The 19,285-nt window shown below is 35.4% G+C and overlaps 1 protein-coding gene across 1 annotated transcript in view; it reads right to left on the minus strand.

Annotated features, from left to right (window-relative positions):
- Positions 1-17,909, minus strand: part of RBL2 (retinoblastoma-like 2) — a 46,936-nt gene extending 29,027 nt beyond the window's left edge. The window contains exons 1-12 of the mRNA XM_012652667.1: positions 17,753-17,909; positions 17,592-17,656; positions 16,825-17,011; positions 14,452-14,618; positions 11,997-12,106; positions 11,173-11,276; positions 8,447-8,584; positions 7,481-7,645; positions 6,846-6,957; positions 4,184-4,453; positions 3,698-3,978; positions 3,433-3,609 (exon numbers count right to left, since the gene is read on the minus strand). Coding sequence (XP_012508121.1) covers positions 3,433-3,609; positions 3,698-3,978; positions 4,184-4,453; positions 6,846-6,957; positions 7,481-7,645; positions 8,447-8,584; positions 11,173-11,276; positions 11,997-12,106; positions 14,452-14,618; positions 16,825-16,857 — 1,557 coding nt within the window. The 5' untranslated portion in view covers positions 16,858-17,011; positions 17,592-17,656; positions 17,753-17,909. The remainder of the gene's footprint in view (positions 1-3,432; positions 3,610-3,697; positions 3,979-4,183; positions 4,454-6,845; positions 6,958-7,480; positions 7,646-8,446; positions 8,585-11,172; positions 11,277-11,996; positions 12,107-14,451; positions 14,619-16,824; positions 17,012-17,591; positions 17,657-17,752) is intronic.
- Between the last annotated feature and the right edge of the window lie 1,376 nt (positions 17,910-19,285).

The following is a 19,285-nucleotide window of genomic DNA, read 5'->3' on the forward strand; positions in this document are numbered from 1 at the left end:
GAGGGAGGAGGGGACGGGTATATGCATACACAAAGAGTGCAATGCGCACCACCCGAAGGATGGACATATTTGAAACTCGGACTTGGCGGGGGGGGCGGGCAAGGGCAACATACGTAACCTAAACATCTGTACCCCTACAATATGCTGAAATTGAAAAAAAAAAAAAAAAGTAAATAGCAGCCATGCACCTTGGTATTTACCAAAATGAGTGGAAAATGTATGTCCACACAAAAGCTGCCTGCAGATGTTTTCAGCAACTTTATTGTTAATTTCAAAAACTTAGATGTAACCAAAATGTACTTCAGAAGGTGAATGGATAAACTATGGTATATCCAGTCAAGGGAGTATTATTCAGAGCTACAAGGAAATGAGGCATCATCCATGAAAAGACATGGAAGAATCTTAAATGCGTATTAATAAGTGAAAGAAGCCTATCTGAAAAGGCTACATCGTGTAGAATTCCAAAAATATGGCATTCTGGAAAAGGCAAAACTATGGAGACAGTAAAAGGAGTAGTGATTGCCAGGGGTTGTGCCAGGAGTGTGGATGAAAAAGCTGAGCACAGAGGATCTTTAGGGCACTGAAATTATTCTGCATGATACCATAACAGTGGATACATGTCATTATACATTTTTCAAAACCCATCGAATGTGCAACACCAAGAATGAACTCTAATGGAAGCTACGGACTTTGAGTAATAATGATGTGTTACTGTAGGTTTGTTGATTGTAACAATTGTACCACTCTGGTGGGGGATGTCCATAATACAGGAGGTACAGGAGGTTGCACATGTGTAGTGTGCAGGAGATATAGGTACTTTCTGCTCAGTTTTACTGTGACCCTAAAGTGTTCTAAAAAATAAACTTTATTCACATACAAAATAAATAATAAGTTCAGCAAGGTTACTAGACTCTAGATCAATATACAAAAATCGACTGTATTTCTATACACTTGGAATGAACGTATCAACAAAGAAACAACTGCATTTATAATAGCATCAAAAAGAATATGCAAGCTGGGCATTAAAGGCACATGCCTGTAGTTCCAGTTACTTGGAGGGCTGAAGTGGGAGGATAGCTTGAGCCCAGAAATTTGAGGCCAGCCTGGGCAACATAGCAAGACCCTGTCTCTAAAAAATAACAAAAACAAAAAAAGTAGGAATAAATTTAACAAAAAAATGCAAAATGTATACTCTGAAAAGCACAAAACATTGTTAAAAGAAATAGAAGATCTAAATAAATGGAAAAACATCCCATGTTCGTGGATCAGAAGACTTAAAACTATTAAGATGGCAATACTCCCCAAATTGATCTATAGATTCAATGCCACCCTATCAGAATCTTAGCTGACTCCCTAGTGAAACTGACAATCTGATTCTAAAATTCATTTTTCAAGGGACTTAGAATAGCCAAAATAATCTTAAAAGAAAAAGTAGGAGGACTCACATTTCCCAATTTCCAAATTTATAAAAAAAGTAGACATATAGTCCAATGGAATAGAATTTAGAGTCCAGAAATAAACCCCAGTGTCTATGGCTATGATCACCTAATTTTTGATGAAGGTGCCAAGACCATTCAGTCAGGGAAAAAACGGTCTTTTCAACAATGGTGCTGGGACAACTACATAGCCACATACAAAAGAATGAAGTTGGACTTCTAGCTCATAAGAAAATTATTCAAAATGGATGAAAGACCTAACTGTATCAGTAAAACTATAAACCTCAAAAGAAAACATAGGGATAAATCTTCATGATCTTGGATTTGGCAATGGATTCTTAGATATGACACCCAAAGCACAAGCAACAAACTAAAACAGGTCACTGGTCTTCACCAAAATTTAAAACTTTCATGCTTCAAACAACACTGTCAAGTAAGTGACATGTTAATGTACAGAATAGGAGAAAATACTTGCAAATCACATACTGACAAGGTAGTTGCACCCAGGATATATAAAGAACTCCAACAACTTAATAATAAACAGACAAATAACCCGGTTAAAAAATGGGGAAAAGATTTAAACAGGTAATTCTTCAAAGAAGATATACTAATACAAATGGCTAGTAAGCACATGAAAAGATGCTTGACATCATTAGTCATCAGGCAAACAGAAATCAAAACCACAATGAGATAGCACTTCACACTCACTAGAATGGCTAGAATCAAGAATTCAGATAATAATGGCCAATAAAGTACAATAAAAGATGCTCAGCATTATTAGTCATTTGGGAAATACAAATCAAAACCACAATGAGATACCATTCAATAACCACTGGGATGGCTATAATAATTTTAAAAACTTAAAATAACAAAGTTGGCAAGGATGTAGAGAAACTGGAACTTTTGTGTATTACGGGTAACAATGTAAAATGGTGCAGCGACTCTGGAAAACAGTATGATGGTTCCTCGAATGACCCTGAAATTCCACTCCTAAGTATCAACCTAAAAGAATTGAAAACAGGCACTCAAACAAGTACATGTGTATGCACATTCACAACAGCACTGTTGCCTATAGCCAAAGGGTAGAAATAGCCCAAATATCCATCAATGGATGAATGGATAAATTATGGTACATATGACAGAATATCATTCAGCCACAGAAAAGAAGTATATATACATGCTACAACATGGATAAAGTTCAAAAACATTATCCCAAGAAGCCATACACCAAAGGTCACATATTGTATCATTCCACTTATATAAACTATCAAGAACAGATAAATCCATAGAGGCAGAATGCAAATTGCTGGTTGCCAGGTGCTGTGGGAAGGAGAATGGGGAGAAACTACTTAATGGGCAAGGAGTTTTACTTTGCAGGGCTGGAAACATTCTGAAAGTAGATAGAGGTGGTGAGTATGCAACACTGCGAATGTACTAAATGCCACTGAATTGTTCACTTTAAAATGGTTAATTTTGTACTATGTGAATTTAATCTCAAGTTATTTAAACAAATTTAAATAATTTAATAAAAGGTGCTGAAATTAAAACCTTTATATATTTCTGATGGGAATGTAAATGGTACAGTACTTTGGAAAACAGTCTGGCAGTTCCTCAAATGGTTAAAACATAGAGTTAGTATATGACCCAGCAATCCATTCCTAAGTACACACCCTAGAGAAATGAAAACATATGTCTACACAAAAACTTGTACACAAATGCTAACAGCAGTGTTATACATAATAGCCACAAAGTAGAAACAACCCAGATATCCATCAACTGATAAATGGATAATACTGTCAAATATCTATACAACGGAATAGTATGTTCTAAAATTGTGATGATGATTGCACATATCTGTGAATATACTAAGACCCATTAAGTTGTACATTTTAAATGGATGAATGATATGGTATATAAATTGTCTCAGTAAAGCTGTTGAAAATATTCTGAGTAATGAAGCAGTATCTTTGCTTTTTCAGTTCCAAATGGCACTCACCTTTGCCATCACGTAAATGGCACACATTAATAACTGGTCCAGATGTCTGTCCATCATAAGTTCAGGACACTGAATTATGGAGAATTCAAAGCAGGTCCAGATTTTTTTCCGCAGTTCATCTGAAATATCTAGTTTAGCACAAAGATCCCGGAGGCGGACACCTGCTAAGTGGTAAACCTAGTAGATAAACAAAACCATTTCAAACTTTGTTTAACACTTTTATGGCCCAAGCTCATGCTCTGGGTAAGGATACATGAAAAATTACCTTTCTAAAGAAAAGCGATAAAGAGCTGGTCTTCCTGGGTCTAATGTTGCTGCTGGTTAAAGGCTGGCCTTGTTTCTGCTGTTGGCCACCTGGGGAAATCTGTTGAATGGCCACTTGACCAGGGACTTGCAAAGTTGTTCCTGTCACCTGTTGAGAGCTCAGGCTTCCAGCCAGGGCCTGAGCACTGAGGGGCTGGATGGAGCCAGTCACAGCTTGTGCCTGTCCCCCAACATTGACTTGGACCGGGAAGAATGTAATCCCTCCATTTTCATTGGCAATACCTACAGTTTGTTATAGAGGAAAAAGCATGAAGAGAATGTTGATAGTACAAGGTTCTCCAGGCAGAGGTTTCCAATTTCTCCCCTCCCAATCCCCCTCTCCCCATCTCTCTTCTGTCCCATATTGTGTCACTCCAGCCAAATCTCAGGTAACTTTCCAATAAATACCACCGAGAAAGAACTCAATATCCATCTCTGTTTTCCTTACCTTGTACAGGAATGGTTACTGTTTGTCCATTGTTGGCTGTGACAGTGGCGGTTGCCATGGTGACCAAAGTCTGTCCAGGAACTGGTGTGACAGAAACAGCTTCCCCAGATACATTCTGCACAGGGACAGCATTGACTAGGGGCTGTGGGGGAATGCGCCCAGGTGTCCCTCCATCAGAGGGACTATCATTCTCAACAAACAGCCGCCTTCTGGTAGTGCTGGCTGTTGGGGAGCTGTACCTGTCATATAGTGTGGTTGGTGAGGTTATGCCTAGGGTCAAAACAAATCAAACAAATCATTTAACTCAAGGAGACTGACATATGGCTTCCATCCAAGCTGTTATGTTAAAAAAATAACCAGTGTTTGAAATATTTCATAATTTAAAAAGCAAACAAAAATTACAGAAGTGATATCATACCTACATTCCACTACGGAAAACTCAACACTATTGAGAGCAAAATTTTAAAAAGGAATTTTCTGTCTGGCAGTGCTCCCTTTTCTACTCCCCCTTCCCCTAAATCAAACTAGGCTCTGTCCTCTACCATTACAGAGCCTTCATGATTTAGGGGCAATTTAAGGGCTTATTCTAATTTTCAATAATATTTTTGATTATATTTAATTTCTAACACTCATGTAAGATGTGATTTCACTGTAAAGCCACTACTTGATCAGGGGAGATGGTGGTCGTATGTTATGTCATCTAGGAGCAACCCTTCCTCCAGTTTTGTAAATGTTCATCTTTTTCCACATATAGAAAATGATTAAAATTCAGTAATATTCTTCAGCAAGGTGAACATAACATGGTTTAGACTTAATTAAGCATACTTTATTATTTTTTTAAATAGTGCTATTGAGATATAGTTCACATACTATACATTTTACCCATTTAAACTGTAGAATTCAATGGGTTTGGCATATTATTAATTTTTTAAATTATGGTAAAATATATAACAAAATTTGCCATTCTAACCATTTTAAAGTGTACTGTTCAGGGGCATTAAACACATTCACAATGTTGGGCAACAGTCACCACTATTTCTAAAATTTTTTCATCACCCAGAACAGAAACTCTATAGCAATTATGAATCGGTCTATTTTAAAGTATTCACGCCAATGTCTGAATTTGTGAGAAGCATTCATTTCTCTCTTCTATGTCTACCTATAAAAACTGCATTTGTATGTTTTAAAATTTAAAAACCTATGTAGGGAGGTCATAAGAGGCACTGACAGGAATACATCCTAATAGACTATGGCTTAACATTTTTTAATGATATAAAAGAAAATAAACTTACAAGATTTGTATTTGGTACAAAGCTGCAGAATCAAAAAGAATACATTAAGATCATTTTCTTATAAAGTGCCAAGAGACCTCAGGAAAATGGAGAAGTGGTAAATACAGATTAAAGTCCTAATCTGTAGATTAGGAAAGGTTTAACCTCCACAGAAATAGACTGAGAAAGACCAGACGATAGATCTGTGGATGGGTCTGAGTGGATAATAAGCAGAAAAATAGTTAAGCCATTATGACACCTCCCTCAAAAATGAAGACATTTTCATCTTTCTCATCCATATTTATTGAGTATACACTAACTGAGAGTGATCCTTGACTTTAAAATTGATCTTTCTTCTATAGCCAGTGCCTATGAATCACATTATAAAACTGATCTAGAAACAAGAATGTTCTAACGGCATCCCAAGATTTAGAACTCTCTGGATTTTCAGAATTGCTCGTTTAAAAAATAGTTATATTTCACATATGTAAACTTAAACCTTACACCTGGCAGATCTAAGGAGCTGCCTAAAATGTAAACCAGATGCAAAGCAAAACTGTGCTTTTCTATACTTCTTGGGCCAGCAACAGTGTCACATTAGCCAGGGTAGCACATCTCAACTGAGAGAGTCAAAGCTGAACATGCTCAGTCCTCTTAACTCACTGGCTTGTCTGTACCTAACTGGATCAAGTAGCTCTATCTTTAAGATGACTTTTCTACTTCTCCTGGTTTTAAAAGTAATAACATACTTGCCTAAAAAAATTTACAGATATTACTGGGAATTCTATCACCCAACAATAATCATTCTTAATAGTTTAGTTTTTCCATTTCCACCCTTTTGTATGCTTATAGATAAACATATACTTTAAAAATAAATTTATAGTATTCTACCCTTTTTTTTGAGACAGGGTCTCACTCTATCTCCTAGGCTAGAGTGCAGTGGCGTCATCATAGCTCACCGCAACCTTAAACTCCTGAGCTCAAGCAATCCTCCTGCTTCACCCTCCCAAGTAGCTAGGACTACAGGCACACCACCACGCCTGGCTAATTTTTCTATTTTTTGTAGAGACAGGGTCTCCCTCTTGCTCAGGCTGGTCTCGAACTCCTAGCCTCAAGTGATCCACCTCAGCTCCCCAAAGTGCTAGGATTACAGGCGTGAGCCACTGTGCCCAGCCTGCATTCTATCCTTTTCAAAAGATACTTGTTACATCATATATTTTTCCTGTGTTCTTAAATATTCGTTAAAAGCATTTCTTTTAGGTGATCCATGTGGGGCTAAAATGCACAATGTATTTTCTTCTATATATACTATTAACTACATGTGTAGGTTTGGATGCAATTTAAATCTCCAGATATTAGGCCCCAAAATATTCCCCTTATTTTAAACTTACTCCTTCCAAGTCCTCCAGTATCAGCACGAACTTCACTGACCCTTCTGGGAGTCAAAGGGGAGCCACCAATACAAATTTCATCTGCTCTTTCCAGATTCTGAGGTGGCATGACCTACAAAGAATTGTTTACTCAGAATGGTAATATCCAAAAAAGCATTTTGATTAAACATAGAATAATCATCTAAGGCAAAAGAAAAAACTATCTTGACTCATCAATTATTCCACTAAATAAAATCAGCTATCTTTCCCATTTTCGTATTAAAGTTAAAAAAAAATTGGCAGTCTTTAAAAATTCAAAACCTGGTAATTGGATACTAAATATGGATCAACCTTTGTTACTGATTTGGACAGTTAGAATATCAACTACTCTAAGGGACAGCAACTTGATCAGGAAATCAAGAAAGAACACTGAAATTTTACTCTGTCACTGAAACCCTGGGGCCATGACAAATTATTTCTGACTCTTGTTTCTTCTTTGATATGGGGCCATCGTACCACCTTAAACCCAACTGCAACCCTCCCACCTCCCAACAGGAAGACACTACATTTACTTGCTTTCTGTGAAAGGATATTACAAATACACTAGATACTGATGTACTTTTCTTATAAAAAGACGTTAAGATATTTTCACAAACCTCTTCACATGTAGGAACTCTGTTTTCATTGTCTCTAATTCTTTCCCAGAGTGGGGACTCTGGTTTCCATGCCAAATGATCTAAGATCTGTTCTTCAATCTGATTGAGGTGTTTTACTACCTCTCTACAAAGGCCATCTTCTGCTCTAATAAATACTTCTATCACCTGAAATAAAGAAAAATGCCCTGGTTCATTTAATAATAATTAGTAAATGTTTATAAATATTTAGCAAAATTATCAAAAATTACAAGCTGAAATATTATTTTGAAACAGCCACTCTTCCTTCACTGTCTTTATAAATAATTATTGTTTAAACTAGATGTATGAATTATATAAAATCTTTTGTATAGTGATGTATTTCAAAAAGTTTTAAATGAAAAAACATGCCTTTTTTTATTGGTTAAAAAACATCATTCTTAAAATTTCAAATAAAAAATCTATAAACATTCAACCTATGCCACTATAAAAATTAGTTTTGACTATCATGAAAGTTAAGAAAAACTCATAAGCTAAGTCAGTATCAAGAAGGAAACAGCTACCAAATCAATACTTTAACCCTGTGCCTCTCTATAACATGTGAAATAGAATTTTTATTTTTTTCTGGAAGACTTTTTCAATGTTATTTAATTTTTATAAACTAAAAAAAGAAGGCTGCTATACAAGATTAGCTAGTGATATGTGCTACTTTTTTTTTTAAGCCTTCTTAGCTCATAAAATCATAGTATTTTAAAAGCCTTTATTAGATAAATGGAGTAATCAAATGAAACTTTTACCCTAAATAGATCTTTCATATAATATGAAAATAATTTATATGTCTTAATATTCTATTTCTTCTCTGCTCCCCAAATAGAGATTATTAAATATATAATTAAAAATGATAAAGGTACTTAGATGTTAACTTGAACCAAATAACTAACAACAGGAAGTTGGTCTCATCTATAGTTTCCTCGTTATTTTTAAAAATACCTTATAAAAATGATAAAGTGGCACATCAAATATTTCAGTAATAAATGGAAAATTCCCAGGAGGCTTATAAGAAAAAGAGACGACCTCAAGGCAGCAGGCCAAGAGTGATCTGTGGAATGCATCTTGTTCCAGAATACCCTGTAAAATAAAGTTATTAGCATTTAGAAACATTAGTCTATTCTTAAAAAGCATTTCATACCCAGTCAAGTTAAATGAAAATACCAAAGAAAGTCTTATTTTCTGAGTGAAATGTGCTTATTTTCTTAACAAAACTTCACTTACTGTATAAATAAGCCCATTTTCTAGTTAAGAAAAAATATTTTAAAAAAGTATAAGACTTAAAAACCTTACATACTATGAAATATATCTAATAAAAGAGATTACATCCCTAACCAAAACACACACATTACCCTGATGCTTAAAGAATAATGATGTGGAAAGATGTTTCAAAACAGTATTTATAGTAAGAGGCCACTGTCATAAAAAGATAGATTAAAGGGAGGCAGGCAGGTGACTGACCAGATGACCACGTACCCAAAGTCAACATGTTTATCACAGGGTGACATAATCACAGATCATTTTTATTTTCTTCTTTTTGCTTATAATTTTCCAAAGTTAAATATAAACATTTATTATTCTTTAATTAAATAGTTACTCCGGTACCAAACGCATAGGCTCAAAAGAAAAGAAAATTTGGATTTCATCAAAATTTAGAAATTTTGTGCATGAAAGGAGACTGAATAGAGTAAAATGATAACCCACAGAATGGGAGAAAACATTGACAAATTGTATATCTGATAAAAGATTAGTATTCAAATGCACAAAGAACTCCTACAACTTGTCAACAAAAAAGCAAATAGCCCAAATAAAAAAGGACCTGAATAAACATTTCTTTAAAGAAGATATACAAAGGGCCAACGAGCACATGAAAAGATATTCAACATCATAGTCATTAGGAAAATGCAAATCGAAAGCATCTGGAGATACCAACTTCATACCCATCAGGATGGATGTTATCAAAAAAATGAAAATTAAATGTTTTGAGGGTGTGGAGAAATTGAAACCCTTATGCATTGCTGGTGGGAATGTAAAATGGTATGGCAGTTCCTCAAAAAGTTAAACATAAAATTGCCATATGTTCCAGCAATTCCACTTCTAGGTATGAGGAACTCGAAAGAACTAAAAGCAGGAACTCAGATACTTGTGCACCAATGTTCATAGCAGCATTATCCACAGTAGCCAAATGGCAGAAACAACCCAAATGTTCATCAACAGATGAATGAATAAACGAAATGTAGTACATACACAATGAAATATTATTCAGCCTTAAAAAGGAATGAAATTCTCATACCTGCTGCAACATGGATGAACCCTGAAAACATCATGCTAAATGAAGTAAGCCAGACACAAAAGGACAAATATCGTATGATTCCATCATATGAGCTATCTACAGCAGGGAAATTCATAGAGACAAAGTAGAATAGAGGGTAACAGGGGCTACAGAGAGGGGTGAATGGGGAGTTAGTGTTTAATGGGTACAGACTTCCAGTTTGGGATGGTGAAAAAGCTCTGGAGATGGATATATTAATGGTTGTGATTACACAACACTGTGACTGTACTTCATTAATGCCACTAAATTATAAACTTAAAAGTGGCTAAAGGGTGACTGTTATGAATATTTTACCACAATTAAAAAAAAGGGTTTTAAATTAAGTTACTTAGATGAGTATACAGCTATCCACTTAATATTAACCCCTAAACTATATTTTTTATACCCTTCTGTATGTGTTCACACACAAAAAAAATTAAGTCATAAAACAGCTCTTTAAGTTCATACAGCCATATACAGCCATTTTTTAATATATAAAAAAATGTAAACAGTTATAAGGAATTAGAATATTGGTAAGTTTTACAATTTTCTTTGAAATGTTATTTTAAAAATTAGCTTTTTAAAAAATTACCTTTATTGGTGCTATTAAACATAAATATCATTTATAGAAAAATCAATTCATATTTCTTAACCAGTAAAATCTAAGAAAAATAATTTTCTTAGCCAAAGAGGAATGGTTGAGTATTTATGTTAAAATCCCATCCAGGCTGCGCACAGTGGCTCGTGCCTATAATTCCAGCACTTTGGGAGGCCGAGGTGGGAAGATCACTTGAGACCAGGAATTTGAGACCAGTTTGGGCAACATTATCAAGATCCCATCTCTAATAAAATTTTTTAAAGTTAGCCAGGCATGATAGCACAACCTGTAGTCCTAGCTGTTTGGGAGGCTGAGGTGGGAGGACGGCTTGAGCCCAGGAATTGGAGGTTACAGTGAGCTATGATCACACCACTACACATCAGCCTGGGCAACAGAGTGAAACCCCATCTCTTAAAAATAAAAAAAATAATGTCCTAACCAGTCAATACTCAATTTATTCTGGCTATACAGGGCTTGAATAAAAATTCTACGTTATTTAGCAACATAATGTTAAGCCTGAATCTTTGAATCCTTGACTATAGAGTCTTCCCACCCTCAGAAGTTGTACGTGATCACCCTTGGCCTGCTGAAGCAGGGGACTGAAGGTGAGAGGGCTCAGAACACAAGTTTCCTTAGGTGCCAATTTTATTCCCTAAAAGCCATATATTATTTCTTCAATAAAGCCTTTTTTTTGGTGGGTGGGGTAGGAAGGAAACTATGTTTTATTGTGCTGAGCAATACATTGGATATTTTACTCACAGATAAATCCATGTCTCCCAGTCTTTTTTGTTCCTGCTCAATAACAGATTCTAATACTTTATAGTAAAGCATCTCTGCAAAACGAAAATATTTGCTGGTAACTTCTGTAGAAATAATTAAACACAAAAAGGACACAAAAAAGAAAATAAACACTGTGGGAAATGAAGTGCATCCCCCCCTCCACCCACAAAATAAAATTTAAAAACCAACCCACACTTCAGACATATACATTTCTTACAATTGGTGTTTTAATTATTCCTAAGATACCTTAATTTTCTTTATAACAACATTCAAATTTTTCTAAAACTGTGAAATGAAATTTGCATTTAAAGAACCATAATACCATTCATTAAGATTCACACCCCCCTTTTTTTCCCCTATATATTTGAACAAAACAGCTCTATGCTAAGAAATATATAATTGGTTTACTATTCCACACCCACTTAGTTCTAGTTCCTGAGATCAAACAACTCCTAGGCCAGGTTTGGGCATATAATAGCTATATCTTCTGTTACTGTTTTTAATATATTGAAGCATCACTATACTTCTATTTAATTTCCAGTTTTCAAATGAAAACTAAAGATCTGCAAATAAAAATGCATCAGAAGTCCTACATGATAAAGACATCATCCTAAAATTTCTCTCTTACTGAGAATGGCTCAGAAATCACTTGGTTGGCAGAAAAATTGGGCAGGTGTATTCTAGCCTTCGGTCTAAAGGCATAAATCCTTTCCTCATATTTCTGACTCAGTTAACAAGAAAGGACTCCATATAGTTAAACTTCAAAGATGAGAGCAGTATAGAGAGACAATATTAAACTTTACCTTTAGCACAATTACTGAAATCCTCATCTGGCTGGTAATGCTGAGAATATATTTCATACATTTCTTTCAATCTGTTAGCAATAGCCTGAGTTGGATCTCTGGAACATGTCCTAAAAAAAAATAAAAAGAAATTATCTAATTTAAAGGTCTTGCCAATGCCGGGCATGCCAGCTTGTGCCTTTAATCATAGCACTTTGGGAGGCCAAGGCAGGAGGATCATTTGAGGTCAGGAGTTGAGCAAGAGTGAGACCCCATCTCTACAAAAAAAAAAAAATAGAAAAATTAGCCAGGCGCAGTGGTGTGTGCCTGTAGTCCCAGCTACTTGGGAGGCTGAGGCAGGAGGATCACTCGAGCCAAGGAGTATGAGGTTGCAGTGAGCTATAATGACACCACTGCACTCACTCTAGCCCAGGCAAAAGAGTGAGACCCTATCTTAAAAAAAAAAAAAAAAAAAAAAAAATAACCTTGAACAGAAACTATACACTTCCCGAATTAATCCAAGAGGTCCCATAATTCCTTATCAAAGGTGGTGGTATTTACTAATTTGAGTAAAAAAAAAAAAAATTTCTTACGTGGGATTGTACCTTTTACTGCAGTAAGTTTAGCAAACTTGGTCTGGGCCCATTTGATGTCTGCGACTGGCCTCCACTCACCCTATACATCCCCAATTACTGATGACAAACAAACTTGTCCTCACCTGTTTCCCTAGAGGGCAGTACAATTCCCATTAAGAACTTCTGGAAGAAAACAGAATGAAGGGGTATATAACCTACACTGCAGACTAATATAAACTATTACTGACATTCTACATTTTTCTCCCCAAAACAAGGTTTATTTCATTCATTTTCTTTATTAGAAAACAATATATGTTCAAAGCAGAAGCATTATACAAATTATTACCATATAGCCTTTTTTGTAACAATTATGCTTTTATCTTGATCACAGATACACATATTCCTTGTAAAAAATGAAGCAACTTTAAAAAATTATAAAGAAAATAAAAATCAGTTATAATCCTGTTATAGATAACTACTGAATATCATATGGCAGAATCTTATTTATGAACACACACACCTTTTTACACACCTTTGCTTTTACCTAGTATCTACTGGCAATATTTAACCTCACTCATGGTACTTAAGATTAGAGAAGCTGTTATGCCTGGTTAGAAATTGTAAAGAGATCTGGAAGATACAGAGATTAAGACAGGCTTCTAAAATGTATTTATCAAATGCATCTAAATTCAAGGCAAACAAGGTCCACCTGAAGAACATGAGTTAGGAAGAGGACATGTAGACTTAGCTTGTTGACAGTAAATCACAATCAAGTTTGTGAATAAAGTAGACGTCATGAAAATTTAAAGGAAAAGTTGTCAGCCTTGGCATTTAATAAGCCCAACTATGAGTGGAAAATTACTTATGTGTGTATATAGGGTCTTCTTGATGCCAAATCACCAGAAATTAAATGGGGTCCTATAGGGTCTATGTCATCAAATTATACAGTTTTAGAACTAGGAGGGACCTTGGACCTGATTTTTCAAATCAGCTCACCACAAAGGTTATGCACGAGATGAGATTCATTCTACCCTGCTTTTCACTAAAACTGACTGATAATACTACCAGTCTCAGGCAGATCAAAGGAACTAAAGGCAGTTAACTTCTTTTCAGGCAAAGGATGTCTCATAGAGCTTACAAAAGTCATAGTGGTTTTGTCTTGCTTTATGAACATGTGGAATGCTGCCAATCTTTGCAAATCTGACCCACCCTTCAGAACTTTACTCAGGTTCAATCCTTTTCACGAAGACCTTTGACTGCCCCCTGCCCACGCTAAAATCTTAACATAGAACAGTTGGCAATAAGACAGTTTGCTGCTTTATTCTACAGCAGCAGTCCCCAAGCTTTTTGGCACCAGGGACCGGTTTCATGGAAGACAATTTTTCCACAGACAGAGGGTGGAGAGGGACGGAGCTCAGGCGGTGATGCGAGTGATGGGGAGCAGAGAGACTGTAAATACAGCTGAAGCTTTGCTGGCTCACCCACTACTCTCTGCTCTGCGGCCCCCAGTTCCTAAGTTTCACGGAAGACAATTTTTCCATGGACTGGGGGCCGGGAGTGGGGGATGGTGGGCAGAGCTTAGGCTGAGCACAGCCCAGCTCCTAACAGGCCCATGGACTGATACTGGGCATGGCCCAGGATTTGGAGACCGTAGTTCTATAGTATCTACTGATGTTAGTTAATATCTTCTGTATTACATGAAAGAAATCTGAGGAAACATGGTCTTCTATTTATACATCTTCTATTGCTAGGTCCTCTATGGACTAACGACCGGACTAAGCATGCAATTGATATAAAATTATTAATGGGTGAATTAAGGCACTAATAGTGAAAAATTAACATAAGAAATTGGAAAACAATCAACAACCAAATATTGGCAGGCAGACAGGGCTCAAACTAACCTGAGAATCTGTTCCAGTCTCTCACTTGGTGCATTCCTGAGGCCTGTCAGCATGGTGTGAAGACGACTCAAGCTATGTGTAGCTGTAGAAACTGGGGTCACACAAGGGCTGTTCTCCTTAACGTACCTCACACCAGTAAGTGGTGTGGAGATTCTAAGTGCTTTAGACTAAAGAAAAAAATTAAGTGAATTTAAAAAAGAAAAACATTATTTTAGGTCAGAAAGACTTTAAATCACTTCACAAATGGGAATTTAAGCCAATCAAATTTTATCATTACATGTCGATAAACTTTAGTGACTCAAATGTCACCGTTCCTGGAATTTAAACATAACACCACTAGGAGCCACTCCTATCTGTGTGAAGATGTGTGAAAGGACAATTGCATTTAGCTAACTAAAAGTTTGTCTCCTAAAAGTTAAACCTTTAAGATAAGGTATAGCTCCTTATTATTCCCCCTTTAAAACTTAAGCTTGAAGGCAAAGATAAGCATCATACTCACTTGAAAAAATTAAGAATATCATTCTCATCTCTGAGAAATGGAATTTCACAGCTCTCATCTACTGCTATTTTTGCAAACACTCAAAAGATTGACACCAGAAAACTGTGAATTACATCTGGCCCAAATAAATACATGATTTAACAGAAGCCTGTCTACATCCTCAAATGTGCTTCAGAGAGCGAGCATAAAACAAACATTCCTGAAAAAGGCAACCTGAACAGCCTTCATCAGTCTTCTTGCCCCTCCTCTACCTTTTGTTACTAGAATCTATCAGTTTTTTCCCCTTAAAGTGGACAGATATAAGAGATGAGTTAAAGTCAACATTCTTAAATATAAATATGAAAAAGATATGTGTCAAAGAATTTAAGCATGAGTACATATGCTAGTAAAACATCTTTTCTCATTTCTCAAACAAACTATGAAAGGTTAAGACAGCTTAATGTTTTAATATTCAAGATAAACCAAATTTCCCTATATATTAAAGGTGCTTATTCTAGAGATAGTTTTAAAAACACCTAGCAAAATTTTCACCTGGCAACAGAACAAACTATTCAAGTTTCACAAGATACAGACAAGCACAGAAATTCATTATATACAAAAATAAATCTGTATGCTTTCTTCATGTTCTAAACAGCAATAGAGCTCTAGACCTTTGTTTCATAGAAATCCATTCTATAATTTTTTTAAGTCAATAAAATGATCTGGGTAGATTAACTGCATTCAAAAGGTGCTCCCTGACTTAGAAGGTTTCTTGCAGCCAACGTCTTCACTGTATACGAAGCAGCGCCTACGCTGAGGGAAAGCCATCTCGTGCACGTACAGGAGAATCAACAGCAGCAGCAGGTCACCACATCACTCACAGGTAGCAGTGGTTTCAGAAGAAACTAGATGTGACAACCACAAACAGCTTCCTGCCCAGAGTCCTTAGAGTCAGCGTGGTGCTTCTTGGTAGCCTCGTTCAAGTGGTTAGCGTAAAGCTTCCTGTGCATTCTGATCAAGAGGAGTCTGTCTTTAACTCAGGTATAAATGTTAAGTTGATATTTTTAAAATATTAGGATGTTCCTTTTCCAAGCAAAGACTATAAAATTTGGAGTGTCTCGGAGCTCTGTCCTTAGACCTCTTTTAATTCTCTATCAGTTCATACTGTCAGTAATCTCTCTTCATTCCATGGCTTTAAAAGCCATCTGTATCCTGACCCCGAACACATACACACAACCCTGGCCTCTGCTGTGATCTCCCCTCTTGAATACCCACACTGCCAACTCAGCTTCGCTACTAGCACGCCTAAAAGACATCTCAAATCTAACATGCTGATAGCCCTAACAGCTGATTTCTCCATAGACTTGCTCTGGAGACACTTGTCAAAAGCTTTGTGTTTTCTTTGAATACCACATAACAGAAGGGAAATTCAGTCTCCATGATCCTAAGTGCTTGCTTGAAATAACACCACGTGGTTCTGAAACTCAGTTTAAGAGAATTTTCTTAAAGAATGTAGATTCTCAGTTTCTCCAGTTTCTTAAATGAAGGCCCCAGTTCAGGTCAATTAACATTTTCTAAATGCCTACTCTTTTTGTTATATATACAGCTATATATTACTGGCTGATGTTTTCAAAACCAACAATTATTAGCATGATACATTTGTTTAAATTTATATTAATTTCTCTTTTTCTCACACCTAACTAAACCTTTGAAATTACATTAACAAAAAGTAAATCAATAAACGTAGAGATAACTCTTTCAATTAAAAGAATGATGGGAATTTTCTTTTTCATATTGGAAGCAAGTAAAACATGCACGCAGAATTACCAAAATAAAACAGGACCCCTAGCTTCCCTGCTCCTGTATTTCCACAATTCCAGCATGGCTCGACTCACCTTGTCGAAATGCTGCTGTAAGATGTTTTTCATCTGTACCCTTTCGGCAGTCTCTGTTCCTGAACCAGTGTTCAGACACCTTGAGAGAGTCCCAATTTCCTCCTCTGCATCCTCTCCAAGAAATATCCGTTCATCTAAATTCCCAACAGATAAAACATACTCCTCATAGGCCTTATTGATGGCTTTACTATAAGAAAAAAAGATACAGACAAAATGTACTCTCTTACAGAACTGCCATTTCAGGCCACTTCAATTATTTCATTTTGTTATTTGCTAAAAGTTCTAATAATTTTTTGAAAGTTAAATTTTAGTGGGATCACAGTTAATTATAAAACCTGAAGGGTATAAATCGTAAGCTTGCTACGCTACGCTCATCCAGTACCCAGTGCATATATTTTGCTGACAGTGTTTCGCCTGCCTGGTAGGTGCAGCTTCTGGTGAGAAGCTTAACTATCTGTCCTGGCTGCTCCAGACACCTCTGAACAACTCCTACACATCATCATTTTTCACCTGTATAGTTCCAAAAGAATTTCTTTATTTCAAAATTTATAATCCAGAAGTTTAATAAAACTTTAAACAGTCATACATTTTCAATTTAAAAACATATGCTTATAGTAGTAGTCAACAGAATTTTTATTGCTTCTCTATATTCTCCCATAAAACACACTCTGAATTTCCAGAGTACAAACAATAAAAGCACTAAAGTCTGAGGTTTCCTAAGTATACAATTTAAAATATTAAAACAGTTTCATAACAGAAGTACTCACAAACTCTCTCCAAAGTTCCCAGGTTCCAGAAACCCAGTAAGATTTTCTTCTTTTCCCTTAAGGAGCTATGACGAAAGAAGAGATCCTTAAGTCATCATATTAAATCAAGTTTTTCTTTCTGCAGAAAACATTTTCACATTATTTCTTTGCTGCTTACAAACCTTTTTTTCATAAAGTTTCCTAATATAGGGTTTCCAGAAATGTTCCTTTATTCCCTTTGCTTCCAAAACTAGGCCGTCATGTAAGGAACAAAGTTTCTCAATGACACAGGCTGGGTCAGAGGAAGGTTTAGACTCCTTAGCATGAAAATCTTCAGATAGGCCTATGATGCGTAGAATCGCAAAATGGAGACATCGGTCAGCACTCAGTAAACCAAATTGTATATCACTAAACTATAATAAACTAAAATATAAATAATATATTATAATCAGCATAAGTTAGCATATGAATATACAGGAACTAGTGTATATTGGCCTAATTTGACTCTATTTAAATATACTTCAAAAAATGGCAAATAGAGGTAAAGTGTATCATTACTCAAAAGATTTTTGTTATTCAGTGTTCTATCTAGAGATGGTTTAAGGGGAAACTAAAAAATTAAATTTTAGTATATTGCTCTAAGATCTAAAAATCACAAAAATCACAAAAAATAACTTTGCTAATAAGCCTTACATTCAAACAAAAACACCACTTCTAAAAAATTGTGCTGTTTAAAGATTATATGCTTCGATTTAATTATAGTAGATATATTTATCACATTAATTTTTAGTTTATTATTGCCCTAATCTCAGCACAAGAGAAAAGGAAATCAAAGAAACATAAAAGAGGGTATAAATGAACAGAAGCAGCTATATGGAAATATAAAAAGGAGTTAGGAAGGAAATGAGAAAAAGCACAGAAAAGAATATGAGGAACATTAAATTTACCAAACTAGGAGCAAACTGAAGTAACTATCTCCACTAACTTTACAAATCTACCTTTTAATGGCTGCAAAAATAGTTAGATAGAATGAACAATATCTGATAGCACAACAAAGTGACTATAATCAACAATAAATTAGAATCTACTTTAAAATAACTAAAAGAGTAGAAATGGAATGCTCCTAACATAAAATAATGATAAATGCCTGACACGATGGATACCCCAATTACCCTGAATTGATTAATTCACATTGTCTGCCTATATCAAAACATGACATGTACCCTATAAAGATATACAACTATTATGTACCCATAATAATTAAACATAAAAAAAAAGAAAAAAAATTACCTTGATAATCAAATAAACTGAAATTCTAACTGGAACCACCCCCAAATTGACAATTACCCAGAATCCTATTATGGTATTATTCAAATAGCAGCAGTATTATATATTAGCTCTGTAAATACTTTTTACTATTTGCTTTACAAATCACAATTTGGGCTCTTAACTGTATATCATTCATAGAAATTAGATACCTAAAGGCCTACTAAATGTAATGCCAAAATAATTATCATTTCCATACATATGTTAGTTTAGAAGATGAAAGTTCATTTTACTTATTTGAGACCATAACTACTCTTTTGTAGCAAAAATTTGAAATGAAAATTCTTTCAGTAAATCCTTTTAGACCTCCTGTAGCATGTCAGGCACAAAGCTTGCCAACATAGAAAACCACTATCAGCTTTAATGTCATCTTTGCTACTTTGAATTTC

Source organism: Propithecus coquereli, unplaced genomic scaffold (assembly GCF_000956105.1).
Source record: "Propithecus coquereli isolate 6110/MARCELLA unplaced genomic scaffold, Pcoq_1.0 Scaffold395, whole genome shotgun sequence".
Classification (NCBI taxonomy): domain Eukaryota; kingdom Metazoa; phylum Chordata; class Mammalia; order Primates; family Indriidae; genus Propithecus; species Propithecus coquereli.